This window comes from Vipera berus (assembly GCF_964194415.1).
Source record: "Vipera berus genome assembly, chromosome: 1".
NCBI classification, from domain to species: domain Eukaryota; kingdom Metazoa; phylum Chordata; class Lepidosauria; order Squamata; family Viperidae; genus Vipera; species Vipera berus.
In genome coordinates this window covers 157,303,173-157,322,264 of record NC_138202.1, presented here as the reverse complement: position 1 = coordinate 157,322,264, position 19,092 = coordinate 157,303,173, and the positions used below count along the sequence as shown (strand labels likewise).

Here is a 19,092-nt window from a genome sequence, read left to right as displayed (position 1 = left end):
GCTCCACGCAGGTCCAGTTTCGTGAAGATCTTAGCCTCCCGGAGTCGGTCCAAGAGCTCGGGGATGAGGGGCAGCGGGTAGCGGTTACGCACCGTGATAGCGTTGAGTTTCCGGTAGTCACAGCAAAGCCGTAACTCGCCCGACTTCTTTTTGACGAAGAGCACGGGCGCAGACACTGGCGAGGACGAGGGCCGGATGAATCCACGAGCCAAGTTCTTTGTCAGGAAGTCCCGCAATGCGGCCAACTCGGGCTCCGACATGGAGTACAAACGCCCCACTGGGAGAGGCGCATCAGGGACTAGGTCAATGGAGCAGTCGTAGGGCCTGTGCGGGGGTAATTGGTCCGCCTCTGACTCGCTGAACACGTCAGCAAAGTCGGACAGTACGGGAGGCAAGGAAACCCCTGAGGAACCCTCCACCTGGCCGGCACAGATATGGCGGGTGTGGCCCATGCACTGCAAACTTGGGAAGGTGACCAAGTTCTGAGACCAATAGATCTGTGGATCATGCGCCCGGAGCCACGCCAGTCCCAAGACCACGGGGAAGTGCAGATCCGAAGTGACGTAAAACTGAATGGCCTCCACATGGGTACTGATGGCCATACACACGGGTTGCGTGGCGGCCGTGATAGGCCCGGACAGGAGCACTCGACCATCGATGGTCTCCACAAGCATGGGCGGATCCACCGGACACTGGGGAACAGCCCATTTGGCCACAAAGGCCGAATCCATAAAGTTAGTGGTAGCCCCAGAGTCAATTAAGGCATGGACCGGAATCCCCTCTGGCTTGCCAGGAAGGATCAGTCGTGCCTCCAAAATCAAATGCCGTGGAGGTTCACAGGCACCGTCGGAACGGCGTCGCTCGGCGTGATCGTTGTGGGTCGCCCGATCTTTCACACCGTCTAGATCGGGCTCGGGCCGTATTCCCGATAGCAAAGCAGGGGACTTTCTCGGGGCAGGCTTGGTCACTGATGCCCGCTGACGCTTCTTCGGGCAAGAAGCAGCCAAATGTCCAGGGTCCCCACAGTAAAAACACAACCCCTCCGATCGTCGTCTGTCCATTTCCGTCACCGATAGACGGGACCTGGCGGCACCCAGCTCCATTGGCTCCTCCCTCTGGACTGGGGGCTCACGCACAACAGGGGCGGCAGGGGTCTGTGGGGTGGCACGGCGACTCTTACGCTGCTGCAGCCGGGCATCGATCCGCAGACAAAGATGGATCAGCCCATTCAGGTCTGAGGGAATGTCCACGCGGGCCAGCTCATCCAACATCTCCTCTGACAAGCCATCCTGAAAGGCATCCACGAGCGCAGCCTCATTCCAGGCGGAATCCTGGCTAAGCAGCCGGAAATCGCTGATATAGGCCTGTAGGGGACGCTGACCCTGCCTCAAAGCTTTCAGACGTCGGGTGGCGGTCTGCGCCTTAATCGGGTCCTCGTACATGAGGCGCATATGGTCACAAAACCCCCCAAAGTTATCCAACAAAGGGCTAGGCTGTGCCAACAGAGGCGTGCCCCAACGAGCTGCATCTCCCGACAGAAGGCTCAACACGAATCCCACCTTATCTCGGTCAGTGGGGAAATCAGCTGCTCTCACGCTGATAAAAAGCTGGCATTGTCCCAGGAAGGCAGGAAACAGTTCTGGATTGCCAGCAAATTTATCCGGCATAGCTAACTGACATTTCCTCCTGGGTGGGGGGGCAGCATGTACCTGAGCCTGCAGTTGTGCCACCTGAGTGGCCAGCAAGGTGAGTTGCTGGTTGAGCTGGGCATTCTCGGCAAGAAGCTGCTCCATCGTAGTATTAAGGGGTGGGGGGCTGAAAGCAAACTGTTCTGAACCAGCCCTCTTCTCGCAACCCCTAATTAAGAGAAGAGTCTGGAAAGCGTCCAAGGCTAAAAGGCTTCTGCCAAGATTTAATTACGCAGTTAACAAAAACACAAGAGCTTGTCTTCTCAAGCGGAAAAGTTGCTTTCAGCAACTAGCCCCTCCCCAAACACTTCTTTTATAGAGAGCTCAGGGCGTGGTCTCCCTGTGCCTCCTCCCGAGGAGTCCCATAGTCTTTCTTTGTTTGTCCCTGCTCGTCTGCCTCCTGCGTCGGGCGTCCTTGAACAGGGCCAGCTGTGGGTCATCATCCTCCGCACTCTCGGGCTCACACAGCTGAGAAGAGGTCCCCGGCTGAGGACTCTGCAAAGCCTCCAAATCATCATCAGCCGGTTCGTTTCCCTCCTCCCCCACATCTGAGTCCTCCGATACATCGGACCCGGCTGTCGGACCCACAGGCTGGCCCTGAGTCACAACAGCCGTATGTTAGAATAAAGCAATATAAAAAGGTAAAGGTTCCCCCGCTCATGCGTGCTAGTCGTTTCCAACTCTAGGGGCCGGTGCTCATCTCCGTTTCAAAGCTGAAGAGCCAGCGCTTGTCCGAGGACGTCTCTGTGGTCATGTGGCCGGCATGACTAGACGCCAGAGGCGCACGGAACGCTGTTACCTTCCCACCGTAGTGGTCCCTATTTTTCTACTTGCATTTTGACGTGCTTTCGAACTGCTAGGTTGGCAGAAGCTGGGACGAGTAACAGGCGCTCACTCTGTTACGCGGCACTTGGGATTCGACCCGCCAAACTGCCGATCTTCTGATCGACAAGCTCAGCGTCCTAACCCACTGAGCCACCGCGTCCCTTTTTTTAATAGCAATATACATGCTATTAAAAAAGAACAGAACAACAAAAGCACTGAAACAATATTAGAATGTACACAATCGTCTACTTTCAAGAGTAGAAGTAGCAATCAAAAGGAACATTATTCAGACACCCCCAGTTTTGTTTCAATTATAGTGTGTCCTGTTTAATATCAATACAAACTTTAGATCAGACATGTCAAACACAAGGCCCGGGGGCCAGATCCGGCCCACAAAGTGGTTTCATGTGGCCCGCGAAGCCATCCTGGAAACAGTGAGGGAACGGCCCCCACTGCCTTGGCCCTGGCCCAGAGACCCTCCTCCTGCCAGAGACCCTCAGATCTGTCCCACTCCTGCCCAGGCCCCCATAGGCACCCTTGATGTGAATGATGTAGAGCTGGCCATGCCCACCCAGTAGGCCATACGCACTGTAGCCACGCCCACCCAGTAGGCCACGCCCACCCAGGCCATACCCACCTGGCCCCCTGCGGGCAACCACAATGCTGATGCGGCCCTCAATGAAATTGAGTTTGACACCCCTGCTTTAGAGTCTACCAATCATATTTTAACCTTAGAACAGTTGTAAAGCCTGTTCCAAATTGAAGACATTACTTGCATTCCTACCCTACATCCCCAAAGCTCTATAAGTACTGGGAAAGTTCCTGTTTCACATGAATATTAAAAAGTTGGATGTAGCTCATTCTATTAAGTAGAGTTTTTGCCCTTGTACCTATTATTGATCCATGAACTTGACTGAGGAGAATGTACATTATTTTTTTATTAAATTCTAACCTCTAACTTAATTCTTTTTATTCATAGGCAAGAAAGTACTGCATGGCCGCTAAACGCTCAAAAAAAATATTAACTTCAATATATTTCATTATCTAAAATTATACTCCAAAAAAGCTATTGTCTTTTTATTGATTTAATGCATTTTAATAAATCAACACAGGTATCTCTACTGTATATTAAACATTTCTTAGTTTTTAAATATTTTGATAACAATATGAGCAGAATTGGTTTCCTTTGTAATGTAATCTATCTATCATCTATATCCATTATCTCTCTCTCTCTCTCTTTGTCATCTATCTATACCTATCTATCATCTATGTTATTTTATTTTATACATTTAAATACATTTTTGGCTCCCAGTTGTCCTCCGGGTGAGATTCAAGGTGCTGGTGATGACCTACAAAGCCCTAAATGGCATGGGTCCGGATTATTTACGGGAGCACCTGCTGCTGGTGTCAACTTCCCATCGCCCCGTGCGCTCCCACAGAGAGGGTCTCCTCAGGGTGCCGTCGGTCGGGGAGTGCCGGCTGGCGGCCCCCAGGGGGAGAGCAATCTCTGTGGGCGCGCCTGCCCTCTGGAATCAGCTGCCTGTGGAGCTCCGGATGGCTCCCGGCCTTCGCTCTTTTCGCCGTGACCTGAAAACCTGGTTATTCGAGCTTGCCGGCCTGGACTGAGGGATTGGGGTTTTAAATTTCATGATTTAATTTATTTTGTTTGGGGCTAAATTTAATTTAATCTATTTTTAACTTGTGTATGTCATATTTTAATTGCCCTGTACACCGCCCTGAGTCCCTCGGGAGAAGGGCGGTATATAAATCTAATAAATAAATAAATAAATAAATAAATAAATAAATAAATAAATAAATAAATAAATAAATTTTTCTGAGAAGGTCTCTACAGACTTCAGTGGATTCTCAAAGGGGTCCCATGGCACAACAAATGGCACAGAAAATTCCGTAAATGCTATCAGCTAAAGGGACCAATAAAACCCATTATCCAAGGGCAACAAACTGAGAGTTTTAAAAGTTTGGGCTTCTTTAACTTTGGAAGAGCTACCATAGAAAGGCACAGACTAGACACACCTTCTCCTTGTGTAAATGATCAAGTATAAAATGCTTAAAATGGGAGGTAACCTGTTTTGTCCTGTAGGGTCTTTTCCAAATCTGCCTGTACCCGTGTTATTTTAGCTTTAATGGCAGTTTGTCTCCTCTCTTTTTCAATTAGGCTCATCATATCTTCTTCCTTTTATAGTTTAAAAAAAAAGGAGGGGAGAATGAAAAAAGGTTAATATATTTTGATTAAAATGCAGGCAGAGTATGAAGTATCTATGTGGTAATGTTGTCAGCTCATGCTCATTGCCAAGCTGGCAATTTGCTGTTTATCTCAGCAACCTCATGAATTATGAAGTCCTTCAGACATCAGCATGAAAGAGTTAGATCCCCTTGGCTAGGGAAAAAAAAAGACGGACAGACATTGCTGACATTGCCAGTTTGGTCTGTAATGACTAGTTTTTAAGTTTACATGGAAGTGTCAGTGGAAAACAACAGGTTCCTTGTTATTTTTAAAATTCCATTATAGATGAGTTCATTCTGCTCTCTGGCAACTTTTTGTTTCAGGTTGTCCCCAGGAGACAACTTCTGTCACTTTCTCATTACAAATTTAATCAAAATCCTCAAAGATACCAGAGGAACGTCTATATGTTACCAAAGTCATAACAATCACGATCAGCTCCCAGAACTGTTATTTGTATTTAATCTTTCCTCAGCTTTAGCCTTCACTTTACAAACAGTTATAGGGGAACATTTCAGATAGGCATGTCTGTCTGTCTGTCATCTGTCTGTCTGTCTATCTCTATCTCCCTCCCTCCCTCCCTCTCATTTATCATCTATGATCAAGCTATCCCATTTATATACAACTTATCTCATGAGAACTCTGGGCAGCATACAATAATCAAGTAAAAGACAACACGTACATTAAAAACAAGCATTTAAAAATATCAAAAGTCAACATTAAAAAAAATTAGACATTAATTGAACAAACATTCAATATATTTTAAATGTATATAAAGGGTTAAATAAAAGTTGAGACCATGTGGGATGAAGAGTTGGAAGCTGAAAAAAGCAATTCTATATTAATCTTGAATCTTTTCATATGGCAGTAGAAATTTATGCTATTGAAATCTATGTCCCTGTGAAATAGAGATGACCCTTTATGGCTTTTCTCCATGTTGATATGTGACCAGAATTTGAAATACTGCAGCCCTTTTTAAGAATTTGTATGCGGTTAATTAAAATACTTGAATGCAGTAACTATTGTTGAGTCTCCTCAATTAAAAATAGAGACCCTGAAATCCTGGCTATTCCCATAATGATTTTTAAAAATATCTTGTTCCACTATATGCTATCATATCCTTGTGCATCTCTGATTTGCTTTATACTGAATATCAAGTGTTATTCACATAAGTATTCTGTGTGGCAACGAACCATGTAGATATAAACTTAACCAGACTAGCAGTTTACCTTGTCATGCTATGTACTGATAAGGTTGCACCTGAAACGGCACCTGAAAAAGCACAAATCTCTATGTGTGACAAGCATATTTTATGAAAAAGTGTTTTAGTGATGTCTTTTAGTCAAGATGAATCAAGGCTAGGGACGGGACCATGCATAAGCATGTAGACAGGAGGAAATCTTCTTGTTGAATTTGCACATTTTAGAGGAGAAAATATATTTTGGTTTGAGCCACAGTAATCTAGATGACCATTAGAAAGCATCCCAGAGATAAAGAAAACTAACTTCTCCCTGATGGGGTCTGAATTTGTGTAGCCCAGGTACGGTAAATCTTCTTTATCTCTGTGTAAGTAGAGTTTACTTTCTGTATTTTCCTTTAAGTGAAGGAAATAAAGCATTGAACTAAGCCAGGGGTAGCCAACCTCGGCTCTTTTATGACTCATGGACTTCAACTCCCAGAATTCCTGAGTCAGCATAGCTGACTCGGGAATTCTGGGAGTTGAAGTCCATGAGTCATAAAAGAGCCGAGGTTGGCTACCCCTGAACTAAGCCATTGATGCTGAAGGTGTTGACTTTCCATGCCATGGTTCTCATAGAACGCATTAAAATATGAGCTGTATTGGCACACTTTGTCCACAGTTAAGCATAGCTTATTCGGTCAAGATACTTTTCAGAATTCATTTAACACTGAACTAGGACACACTTTCTGGGCTGGAGAGTACAACAGACTGAAATTTATTTTATTTATTAAATTTATATGCCGTCTATCTCCCTTTCCAAAGTGACTATAAAATGTGTGTTGGAGATATACAGCTCCCAAATCAAAAATACTTGCCACTTTTAATCCTATTGATCATCAGAGGCATTAAGAATATGTATATGCATACATATGCTGTCTCCTTTGTTCTCCTTTTCCTCTCTGTTCTGCATACTCCTGATTAGAAGAGTAATTTTCTTAAGTTCTGCCTATCAACCTACTCCACTGGGAAAAATAGCTGCATCTCTTTTCTTCACCGTGAAGGCTTTATATAGGAGCATGAAATGTACTTACAGTTTATAGGAACTTGTGATTTTTAAGCTTCGAATTCTAGATACGCTACAGTAAATGGCTTGGGTTCTACTCATGTACCAGGAAAGCCCCAAGGGAAGGGAGGGGTGGTGTAAAACAAAAGTCAGAATGACAATGACAACCATGTGATCAATATCCTGCTCCTTTTGTATGTATGTTGACATCATGTGCATATACAAAGAATTGCACCAATGTGATCACTGTCTTAACATTTTGATATGGCAATAGCAATAGCACTTTGACATATATACTGCTTCACAGTGCTTTATAAATGTCTAAGCGGCTTACAAATGTCAGCACATTGCCCCCAACAATCTGAGTCCTCATTTTACTGACCTCAGAAGGGCGGAAGACTGAGTAACCCTTGAGATGATCAGGATCAAACTCCTGGCTGGGGGCAGAGTTAGCCTGCAATACAGCATTCTAACCACCAAGCCAACACAGCGCTATGGTTAGATATTCCACCTGCCCCATGGACACTGCTGTCATACACATGTGTGCTGTGCTTGTGAATGAACTGAAGGATTCCAAACTATCAAAAACAAATGGCTAGCTTGTGGTTTTGTCTTGTGCAATCACAGCCAGGTTCTACCCCACCCCCAGGACAGTTAATCCATCCTGCTCTATTTCAGCTTCCAGAATCCCACTTGGCAGAAGTTTAAAATGAATCTTTCCACTATTGAGGACAGGAGATTTGGCAGGGCACTTACATAGTAGTCTGTTAACAAGAGTTCAAGCTTGGTCTCTGCAGCGGTTAGTGACATTTCATTCATTAACACCTGCACGTCCTTGTCAAGTTCCGCCTCAGTGACAGCCCTGCCAACCTTTGCATGGCACTAGAATGAATGACAGATAAGGTTAGATAGGAGAGCACTTTCTAGCAATATTTAATTCAGAGCAAAAGAGTGTGGAGTTAACATACAGCAATGAGGCTCTGTCCAAAATGAGAAAGAAGCTGGCTGTAACGATGTAACGTATTGCAGAGAAGCAGGAGTCTATCTTTCTCAAGGTCAAGAACGCTCTGTTGGAAAGGGAACAATGATTACTCTATAAAGAAAGAAAAAGTTAAACATGATAATCAGAGCAGTTACTTCAATCTAATCCAGCCATTAACCATTAGGGGGCTTCTATCTAAAGTGAATCCTACAGAGTTGAATGGATCTTCATTCGCACAGATTAGCTTCGGGTGTATGAACGTAGTAGGTGGAAGCATTAGATACGTGTAGATTGCCTTGAGATGACCAAAAAGAAATGTGGGGTAAAATTCAATAAGTCAAGATCAAATCTGGGCCAGCCACCGGGACCAGAGGTTTACTAGAGGTTTACTCAAACCTCTGGTCCGGGTAACCGACCCAGATTCGATCTTGCAACATTATCCTGGGACATGTATATTTGCCTTTACTCAATCAGTCAATCTAGTAAAATAAATTCTGAATGTACAATATGGCCACTGATCAGGGGCACTTTGAACCCCAGTGATTATGAACTGTCAGACATACATGCAGGAAGTATTTTTTACAAAAAGTGCATTTTTTAAAATTAAAATGTGATTTATATTTGGGACTTGAGCTTTCATTCTGGCTGTCACAACTCAAACAATAGTGTAGAATTCCGACTGAAAGACAGGCCTTTAAAATGTGCTCATCCAAGCATTAAGATGCGTCTATATTATTTGTTGTTGGAAAGAATGGCTCTAGGTTGAAGGTTTGCTCTTCTTGAGTGAAACTTAGGAAAACTGATGGCAGGAAGAGAGTAAAACTCCCTAAGTCAGAGGTCCCCCACCTTTGGGGCACCAGGGACCGGTTCCGTGAAGAGAGCTTTTTCCCCAGACTAGAGGGTGCGTGGTTTTGTATGCTGCCTGCATCTCACGGATGGGGCTTTGCTTGTTTGTGTGGACCGGTTGCTGGCATGCTGTGGCCCGCTACTGGTCCATGGACCAGGGGTTGGGGACCCCTGCCCTAAGTGACTAGTTCTAGTACAACTGGGTGGAAACAGTTGGGCAGAAGATGTCCTTCCTACATTTTCCACCCATCAGTTCACGTCATGCTAGAATATTGATAGGAGAGGTTCATTCTGACTGAGAAATATTTCATAAAACTTCCCTGAGTAAGGCAGATGCAAAATCAAATCTTGTTTCCTTCTCATCAGCACAAAAAATGCAAAATAGTAACATAATCTATCTCCCTATATAATGTGGCACACCCAGGTCCATAACGATGCATCGTTCAAAAAAACTAGATGAACAAAGGAGTGCAATTGAAATTTGGGAGGGGGGGGTTGTAAATTTATTAGGAGCAGCTTTATTTCCCCATGGAGCCTTAAGAATCGATTAAAAGATTACTTCAGCAATGTTTTTCTGGATCATCCATTTGCACTAACAATAGCTAGAGAACGCAGTTTGCTTGCACATTGTTAAGAGCTGAAAGAAATGGATCCAAACAATTGCTTGGGAAGCAGCTTGAGCTCAATCAAAAAAAATAAGCTGGGGATGGATCGTGGATCTTCCTGACTGTTATGTAGGTGTGTTCCTTTTAACTCAAGAGTACTGAAGGAGTTGGATAAGGTCTAAGGATGCAATTAAAGATACAGAAGCTCTCAGTGGAGGTGGTGATGCTCAACAGCATTTAATTAAACTGCTCCAAGAAAAAAAAAGAGAAGATTTATGGCCAATTTGTTGATGCTTTTTTTAAAAAGCACTTTTAACAAATCTCAGTATTTTTATTATTTTTTTTAGATTCTAATCTAGTTCTGGAAGGTCATTAATCTGATTTTAATTAGGTTGGACTCAAAGAGATATGTACTATGAAAAGAAAGAAAGAAAGAAAGAGTCCAGGAGCCCTTTTAGTCAAGTGAGAGTCTGACATGACTACACACCAACTATTTATTTTACCATTTTAGCAATTCTTGCAGGCAAAAGAATTGGCCAGTATAGAGTCATGGCTAGTATAGAATCGTGGAGTTGGAAAGGACCTTGAAGGATCCACTGGATCATATCTGACAGACAATCCTTTAGCCCAGAGGTCTCCATCCTTGGCAACTTTAAGACTTGTGGAGCTCAACTCCCAGGATTCCTCAGCCAGCTTTGCTGGCTGAGGCATTCTGGGAGTTGAGCTACACAAGTCTTAAAGTTGCCAAGGTTGAGGACCCCTGCTTTAGCCTTTCTGAAAACTTCCAGTAAGGGATATCTCATCATTTCAAGGGGCAGTCTGAAAGTTTCTCTCGACATCTTCTTTAAATCTACTTCCTTGTAGTTTTAGCTCACTGGTACTTGCTCTGCGCTCTGAGGTAAATCTGAAGATAAATCTACCCCTTTGTCTGAATGATAATCCTTCGGTTATCTGAAAACTGCTGTATCTTTTCTTAGGCTAAACATATTCGTGTTCTTTGATTGTTCCTTATGGGAGGTTTTAATTTGAGCATGTTGATTTTAACTATTTGCGGGGGAAGTGGGAAAGCATATGAATACATATTAAGTTTTTTTTTAAAGCTAATATGTATGCACAAAAGCAGAAGTCAGCCCAAGCCAAGAATTTGTATTTCACTGTTCATCCTGTTCTCAGGGAATAAATCTTGGGAACAGGATGAGCTACTGCAACTAAATGTATCCTGGGAACATTTATGTTGCTGTAAATCAATATGCTTTTATCATGTGGTCCTCTTTCTTGCCAGAAACTAAGGAAAATAATATGAAATTCATATACTCATGTTTGATTTTACCAATATAGATAATAATTGTCCTAAAAGTATACTACAAGCATGTGAAAAGGTCTCTGTTTATGTCAGGGGGTCTTCAAACTTGGCCCTTTGATGACTTGTGGACTTCAACTCCCAGAATTCCTCAGCCAGGCATGCCGGTTGAGGAATTCTGGGAGTTGAAGTCCACAAGTCATCAAAGGGCCAAGTTTGAAGATCCCTGATTTATTGTACATGTGTGCCCTTTATCCCGTCTTCCAAAAATTGGAGGTAATGATGATGAAACTCTGATATAGATGGGAGAAAGGAAAAGAAGCTGAATCTGTGGTAACTGAGGATGAAAAAGGAAGAATTTCTTAGCCTTCCTCCAAAGAATTATTAGCAGCTCTACTAATAACTTCTTGCCTACTGTTACCTACATTATTTTATCAGGCTAATGCTGGGAAAGAAAATGTGATTATCCTTCCATAATTAGAAAGTTGTAGGTGGCTCCCTTGCAAAGAGCCCAAGAGCTTGCTCTAAGTTTTTTGAGAGTTGTGATCCTGGGAAGACTTTTTGTCACGGGACCATGCAGGATATTTGAAAATAAAATGAAATTGCTTCCTCTAACAATGCCTGCTCTCACACACACACAGTTCATTATCCTGGAATGGTGCCAAAGATTTGTACAAGGTCTCCATCAATGCAGTTAAAATTCTTGGCCCATTTAGGTTGGGGATTTATTTGTTACAAATAAATATTTTTCCATTAATAGAATGGCAAGGGTGGGATGTTTGAGATGCTGGGAACAGAAACCATTTTGTTTCATACCTTCCACAAAACAGGGTTTAAAGTTATACTTTTGGGGGGGCCTTAGATGTTTCATCTTGAACACACAGCTGTAAATCAGGAGGTAACTCTTGGAATTGCAAATCCAACTAGAATATAATTGGAAAAGAAAAGAATCTGACTTGTTTCCAGCTGAGGAAAAGCACAGCAGAGACCAGAGATAACCGTGCCAGAAGGAAACATCTGGTGACTTGCCTGGTGCCCATTTTCTAATGTCTGCTCCCACTTCACACGCGTTTCACAGGCAGTTAAGTTCTTCTTGTAATAGTCTTCATCTTCCTTTGCCAGTTTGATAGCGGATTTTTCTAGGTTTCTGAGCAGCTAAAATGAAAATATAAATGCAAGATTTATTTATTTTTTTTAAAAAAGTGTAATTGATTTCACACAGCGGGGGCATTGCTTTCGAAGCAGGTTATTAGGTGTTATCTGGACACATGCAAAGAAGGAGATGAAATCACTAAGATTTACCAAGTAATGCAGAAAAATAGGTAACAGGAGAAATGTGCAGAAGGTAATTAGCAAGCAGATACGTGTTCTTCTTCTGGAAATTGAACATCCTGAGTCACACTACCTGTCTATCTACTCCACCTAATTTATATCATGTCTCCATATACCTGTCTGAAGACATACCTTTTTTTTGGCCTTTGGGGAAGCCAATGGGTGGGAGCTTTCGGTATCACGGAAAAGTGCTTCATGGTCCTTGGTTAGCTCTTTTAACTTCTTCTTGGCCTATCCCACAAATACACCAATATCAACAACATTCATAATTAGAGTTAATATAAGCCCGTGAGAGGAACCTCTTAAGATTCTTTGTTATTCCATGTCTTGGGAGATGCATACAGTCCAAACCATGGGCATCGGGATATCAAAAGTAAAGAGGGTAAGTACAGGTAATCCTTGACTTACAACAGTTCGTTTAGTGACTCTTCAAAGTTACAATGGTTCTGAAAAATGTGACTTATGACCATTTTTTAAAATTATGACCTTTGCAGCATCCCCATCATCTTGTGATCCAAATTCAGATGCTGGGCAACTGACTCATATTTATGACCGTCGCTGTGTCCCAAGGTCAGGTTGTCACCTTTTGTGACCTTGTGACAAGCAAAGTCATTGGGGAAGCCAGATTCACTTGACAACCAGGTTACTAACTTATCAACTGCAATGTTTCACTTGACAGCTGTGGCAAGAAAGGTTGTAAAATGGGGCAAAATTCACTTAACAAATGTCTCACTTAGCAACAGAAATTTTGGGCTCAATTATAGTTGTAAGTCGAGGACTGTCTGGGACTGAAGCTCTACTCTTTTTAATGCTCATAGGCTTATGACTTTTTTGACACACAAACACACACACGGTGGGCATTTCTGGCTTGCTGATGACAAAATTTAGATGAGCTCTATCAGTCATTCCCCTGAGAACAGTAAATATCTCATTGCTGTATATTTGTCAATGTAATATAGAGTAGAAGAAAACATGCATTTTTAAAGAAAAATGAGTGGTATCCTCCAGATTACTAATTTTTCAGCATGAAAATTAATATTTGTGCTTATAAGCACTACAAAATTTCCACTGCCATTCCAATTGAGTCTATAGGCCAGGGGTCTTCAAACTTGGCCCTTTTTTGACTTGTGGACTTCAACTCCCAGAATTCCTAAGCCAGGCATGCTGGCTGAGGAATTCTGGGAGTTGAAGTCCACAAGTCATAAAAGGGCCAGGTTTGACAACCCCTGCTTATAGGCCAATCAAATTTTGGAGTTAGAATTTTTGTGTATCATGCAGTTTTGTCGTATATTAGAATATCAAATCATCAGAATTGTAGTGAGCAATGCAAAACCCAATGGATAATTAAGTGCCTTATTTTAGAATCACCTTCCTTCCTTCCCTCAAATTAGAATCCAGTCATTCAGTATCTTTTTTTTTGTAGTTATTAGAGATGTCCACTTCTCAGAAAGAGCTTCTGAATCCCATTTAGGTAACTGGAACCACTGCAGTAATTTCTAATGGATAAATCACTTCCATGTATTTTTGTAGGAATAAAAGATTAAAACTTGCCTTTAACTGTTGGCGCCAGTTGTTGATAACTGCTTCAGCTGATTTCTCAACTGTATTATCTACCTTGTGGAAAGAAACACCACAATCATGGGGGGGGGGATAAATATTCCTTAGGTTTTCATTTTTAATATTAGAACTGATATCATTTCAATAAACTACTTTGGCCGGAATAACCTAATATATTTAGTTACGTTGGACTTTTTAATGGAAAGTAACTTCTAAATCTTATTTTTTGTAAAAAAAAAAGCATATATTTTTTTACAATAGGTAACATAAAACAAAAAAATAATCCAAGAAAATAACATTTTGTATTTCTTTCAGTATAGGACTTGCCAGGAGTACGTGTCTACCATATAAGAAATGGATGGGCTACCTTGATTTTTTTTAACCTCCCCCACCCCACCACATGGACACCAATATTTGCTAAAGAAATATGTTGGCAAAAGCTTTATAGTGAAATGTGTAGGAAAAGGCAGGGGGAAGGGAAGAAAAGGGAATTGCACCAACTGATATATATTGTTGTGCACACCATCCTAAGAACAATTCCATCTCCCATTACACTTATCAAGTGGAGGGCTTTTTATGTACCTCGTTTCACAAGATGTCCATTTTACAGTATCTTATCTTAGATCAAATTGATCACAAAGGGCAGAATTGGTACCGGTATGTCTTTAGAATAGAGAGATTTTCTATCTAAGAGACCTTCGAAATGAGTGTGATCTGTTTTGCCAGATCACCCAATTGTTGATTGGCTACTTAGAACCCTAAGAGGTAGAAACCATGGGGTAGATGCTTTGCCCACAAGATGCACAGAATGGAATTGCCACAACATAGTCACATTGTTTTGGCCAGTGCTTTTTTTGTAAAAGAAAAAGGTGCCGGAACTAACACATGTCATACAACCTGCCTTGCCTACCCTACAAGGTTCCATCCAAAAAAGGTGCCGGAACTCCGTTCTGAGCGTTCTATGAGAAAAAAAGCCCTGGTTTTGCCCAGTAAAGGCCATGGCCCTCACTGAAATTAGAAGCCCATCCCCAAAGGCCAGATATAACCTTTTTTTGCACCTGCACATTTTATATTCAGGATCTCAAGGAGGAATCAGTTCCACTGTAAGCCAGATCCAAGGAGACCCAGTCACCTACGGTGGTCATCATCTAGGTTTGTTAGAGACATGTGTCCTGAGGTAGGGTGATACAGTTTTCTTAGGATGTTTTTTAGGGAGAACCATCTCAAATCTGGACAATAAAGCCTGATTTGAAAGGAACTATTGCCTTTACAACTTGCTGTCATGAATGACTTTCCTTTTTCTAATGCATCTTCTTCTTGTATCATCCCTCTTTGTCTGAGTCTCTAGGAATGATCTGCTAGCTAGTGTTGGCCAAAGTCAATTTTGCTCATACTGCTATATTTGCAACATGTTCAGACCTGGGGAATGGATGAGATTCAAATGAAGGATGGGGTTTTTTTTCATTGAGAGATATTTTGATAACAATTTGTGGTACAGGCTTGAATCCTAGTCAGTATCATGGTGGGCCCAAATACCACAAGCAAAATGTTGCACTACTTTATCATAAAAATAAGGGTTATCTGAACTCACTATTTTTTTCTTCTTCTCATGGTCCTGCAGGATACGATTCATTGGGTTTATCGCTTCTGTCTGAATGGCTTTGCCAAGCTTTCTAGATGCAGGACATAAAATATATACACCTATGTTATGAAAACTCGCCTTCTCGGAAAAGAGCATCATTTGCCAGACAACCACAGAAGAAATGGTTGTAAATATCACCCATTCAATCTCCTCCAAGGAGGTAATAAAACTGAAATGTTTATTGTAGAAGTTTTAAAGCCCTTCCAGGCCTCAGTAGACTTTGAATAATGGAGTAGGTTGTACTTACCTGTGTAAATCTGATGCAGATTTCAGCTCCTCCGAAACACAAAGCGAAGTACTATGAATATAGCTAAAGAAAGACCATGGAAAAAAGGAGATACATGTTTTTAATTTCAGCTTCTGAGTGAGCAAGTTATAATTCCTAAGAACCCAGGAAATGTGACATTTTTACTAGGTTCACGTTTACATTTTCATATGATCTATTTTGGCAATTTGAGACCCCGGCTAATTCTGTAACAGTGGTTTTATAAGATGAATTACAGAAGTGTATTGCTTAATAGAAATGAACCCTGGAAGCAAACTGGCTATATTTGAAAATATTTTTGTGTGGCAAAATGATACCTGAGCGATGTGTAGTTAATGTGAGGGCTGCTCCATTTTTTCCCCCACATTGGAGCATTTTGATTCAATGCACGTAGAGCACAAGGACATTCTGAGATCCCAAAGTTAGATATAGACCAGGTATTTTTTTTTCAGTCTGATCACTACTGTTGAACAATAATGGCATAATTTCCCTATTTTGGGGTGGGAAACAGAGTCAAACTCCAATGAATGCTCTATAATGGCTTTCACATAGGTGTTTGAAAAAATGGAGAAGCTTCCCAAATTTCCAGTGAACGTCTCCCTGCAAAAGAGAAGATCCTGGTTCCATTCACATAAACTTTGGACCAAGGCTTTTCTTGCTTAGCCCTCAACCATGACTAAATGCAATTCTTTCTAACAGAGATTGCCCCTACCTGATACAGGATATGGATTAAAATTAGAAGAATGATTCCCATTTGTGAATGTGGATCATTATTAACCCACAAAAGTACTATGTCAGTGATGTTACTCTTGTAATATTTGGTAATATGACACAATTTTGGTTGTTTTAGAAACATTTTAGGGAGCCTGCAACATCCCTGTAGTTCCTCGCAATCATCTTATTGCCAATCATCATGCATGATGGTTGGGATGCAATCGCTGCAGTTCTCAAATGGAAAAGATCAAGAAAAACTGTTCTCAAGCAGAGCAATTCTTTCTAATCATCAGAACTCAGAGTTTACATCATTTGGTCAGATTATATAACTCCAGCATGTTCCAGGGAGACAGGTTTCCTTTTGTCACACCCAGAAGAGAAAAAGACTTGTAGACTTGGATCTCTAACAACCATCCAAGGTAACATATCTTTACCCTTGAAGAAAGTCCTGGACCAGTGATGGTGGAAAAGAGCGTAAAAGTATAGTTAATGCTTACTTCGCTTTGATTTTAGTCAGCATTTTGGCAAGCTTGTTTGCCAATTTCTCCAGTCCTTTACCATATGTAATCTCCAAACTAGTTCTGCAGAGAAAAGAATCAATGGGCACTTATTCATCTTAAAAGCTAAAACTTTGAAAACTTTTTTACCAATAGAGAAAAAAATGGGCATTGTGTATGTATGGCAAGGGGTTGGGGGGTTGGGCTAGGATGGGGAGAGGAGGGGACTACACAGCAGGAGTTAAAATAATAGTTTTAGTCTTGGCCCAAACTGTGCTAGAGCCTGTGCAAACCAGAATCTTCTGCTAAAGACTCTAATAAATCTCACAAAAGTCAGACTTGGGGGTAGTTGAATAATATGTGAAAACAAAGTGGACAAATCCACCAGTCCAAAGACAACATTAAAACGAACAGCTAATTTATAGGTGTAATCTCTCTTCCTCCCTCCCTCCCTCCCTCTCTCATTGATCTGATCTGATCTGTTAGATCTTTTTTATTTTTAGGAATAAGCATCCTTTCATAAATTTGGCAACTTTGCCTAATTAATCAGGCAAAAAGGGCCATATCCTAGAACAGGAACAGAGCAAGTTGCTTTACATTAAATCAAAGCCCGTCTATCAGGTTTAGTGGTGCCTGCACTGACAGGGAGCAACTATCCAGGGTTTTAGAGTTTTTCTTTTTCTAGTCTTACTTTGGAAAGCCAGAGAATAAAACCTCTTCATAAATAATGGAGACTCTAAACTGCAACCTCTCTTCATCTTGGAAAATTTGATGGGCCTTATGTAGAGAATAACAGTGGGGACTGAGGCGTTTCTTTCTTTGGAAGATTTACATGCCACTCATTCCCTTAATGCTTCTAAACAACTTACAAAATTCTTCTGCAGTGATGAGGAAGAATCCATTGAGTTGAATCAAAAGAACCTTTACTGAGAGAAACTGGATGCAGTAAAGTCAGGCGGAATCTGAAGGTCCCGCACGAAGCATAAAGCAATCCTTTGGTTTTCCCAATCCCAACCCCCCCTGATCAGTCCCCTTGGCAGCCAATGTGATGCTGGGAAAATGTTTTGTTTCACTGTTCGGGGGGGGGGCAGCATGTCAGGTCCACCATCATTCTCTGGTGTCCGGCCATTGTGCTGAGAGGGGATGGAGGAAGGCATGCTTGGGATTGTTGCTTTGGCTGTTCGCTTGGGAATTGGGGGGGGGGGGTGGACCTCTTCGGAGGTCTGAAACCATAGCTGGATAGTGGGGGAAGCAAGAGGCTCCAAAGGGACTTTCTCTAGTTTCTCGGGCTGTAAAATTAGACAGCAGGACATTTGTACTTTCAGACTTGCAAGGTTGATGACGCAGCCTTCCCAGACTAATTCTACCTCATTGTAAAGCTACATTAATAGAACCTTACAAGTCTGAAAATACAACTCCCGCCATCTCCTTCACAGCTCAAGAAACTAGGGTTGTCCCATCCACTATAGCAGCAGACTCTGCCATCTCTTATTTGATCGTTCCTTGTGAAGCTTTTCCTCATCCGTCACTCAAGGTCTTTCTCACATACCGTTACAGCTGCTGTTGTTCATTCTTTGACTAAAAAAAGAATAAGGATAGGGGGTTTTTTTGGGGGGGCTTGTTGTTTGTCTTTACAAAATGGACAGGAAAGTGTTCTCTCGCTCTCTCTTATCTCAAGTAACAACTAGGAATCTGGGATTTTGGCTCATCACTGTAGGTTGACAAATGTCCTTCCTTGCCATGGCGGCTGTTTTCAATCACGTTTGCAGCACTAAATTAGAATTAACACTTCCCTTTCCTAAAGAGTTTCTCAACTAGAATTCATGCATCCTTTAAAAAAATTGAAAGGAAAGAATTTGATTTTTTTTTTAGAAAAACATCAATAAAATGGAAAAAAACAGAACACAGAGAGAAATTATGCTTTACCTGTAATGGCTAATTCATTCTCTCTGCCGCTGGGAAATAGAATAACAGAGTTGAAAGGGACCTTGTAGGTCATCCAGTCCAACCCCCCCACCCACCCAAGCAGGAGACTCTACACCATTTCTGACAGGTGGCAGCCCAGTGTCTTCTTAAAAGCTTCCAGGGATGAAACTCTCACAACTTCTGAAGGCAAGCTGTTCCATTGGCTGATTGTTCTCACTGTCAGAAAAATTCTCTTTATTTCTAGGTTGAATCTCTCCTTGATCAGTTTCCATCTGTTATTCCTTGTCTAGCCTTCAGGTGATCTGGAAAACAGGTTGACCCCCCTCCTCTCTGTGACAGCTGCTGGAGGCAGGATGGGCAGTTCATTTAGCTGTACCCAGTGCTGGTTTTATCCCTATGCATGCACAGACACCCTCCAAAACAACAAC

The 19,092-nt window shown here is 42.1% G+C and overlaps 1 protein-coding gene across 1 annotated transcript in view; it reads right to left on the bottom strand.

Moving 5' to 3' along the window:
- NOSTRIN (nitric oxide synthase trafficking) overlaps positions 1 to 19,092 on the bottom strand; it is a 39,253-nt gene that overhangs the window by 12,324 nt on the left and 7,837 nt on the right. Inside the window, exons 3-11 of the mRNA XM_081318787.1 lie at positions 16,739 to 16,822; positions 15,510 to 15,572; positions 15,212 to 15,293; positions 13,615 to 13,677; positions 12,196 to 12,294; positions 11,761 to 11,886; positions 7,967 to 8,065; positions 7,755 to 7,880; positions 4,599 to 4,707 (exon numbers count right to left, since the gene is read on the bottom strand). Of these exons, the coding sequence (XP_081174913.1) occupies positions 4,599 to 4,707; positions 7,755 to 7,880; positions 7,967 to 8,065; positions 11,761 to 11,886; positions 12,196 to 12,294; positions 13,615 to 13,677; positions 15,212 to 15,293; positions 15,510 to 15,572; positions 16,739 to 16,822 (851 nt within the window). The remainder of the gene's footprint in view (positions 1 to 4,598; positions 4,708 to 7,754; positions 7,881 to 7,966; positions 8,066 to 11,760; positions 11,887 to 12,195; positions 12,295 to 13,614; positions 13,678 to 15,211; positions 15,294 to 15,509; positions 15,573 to 16,738; positions 16,823 to 19,092) is intronic.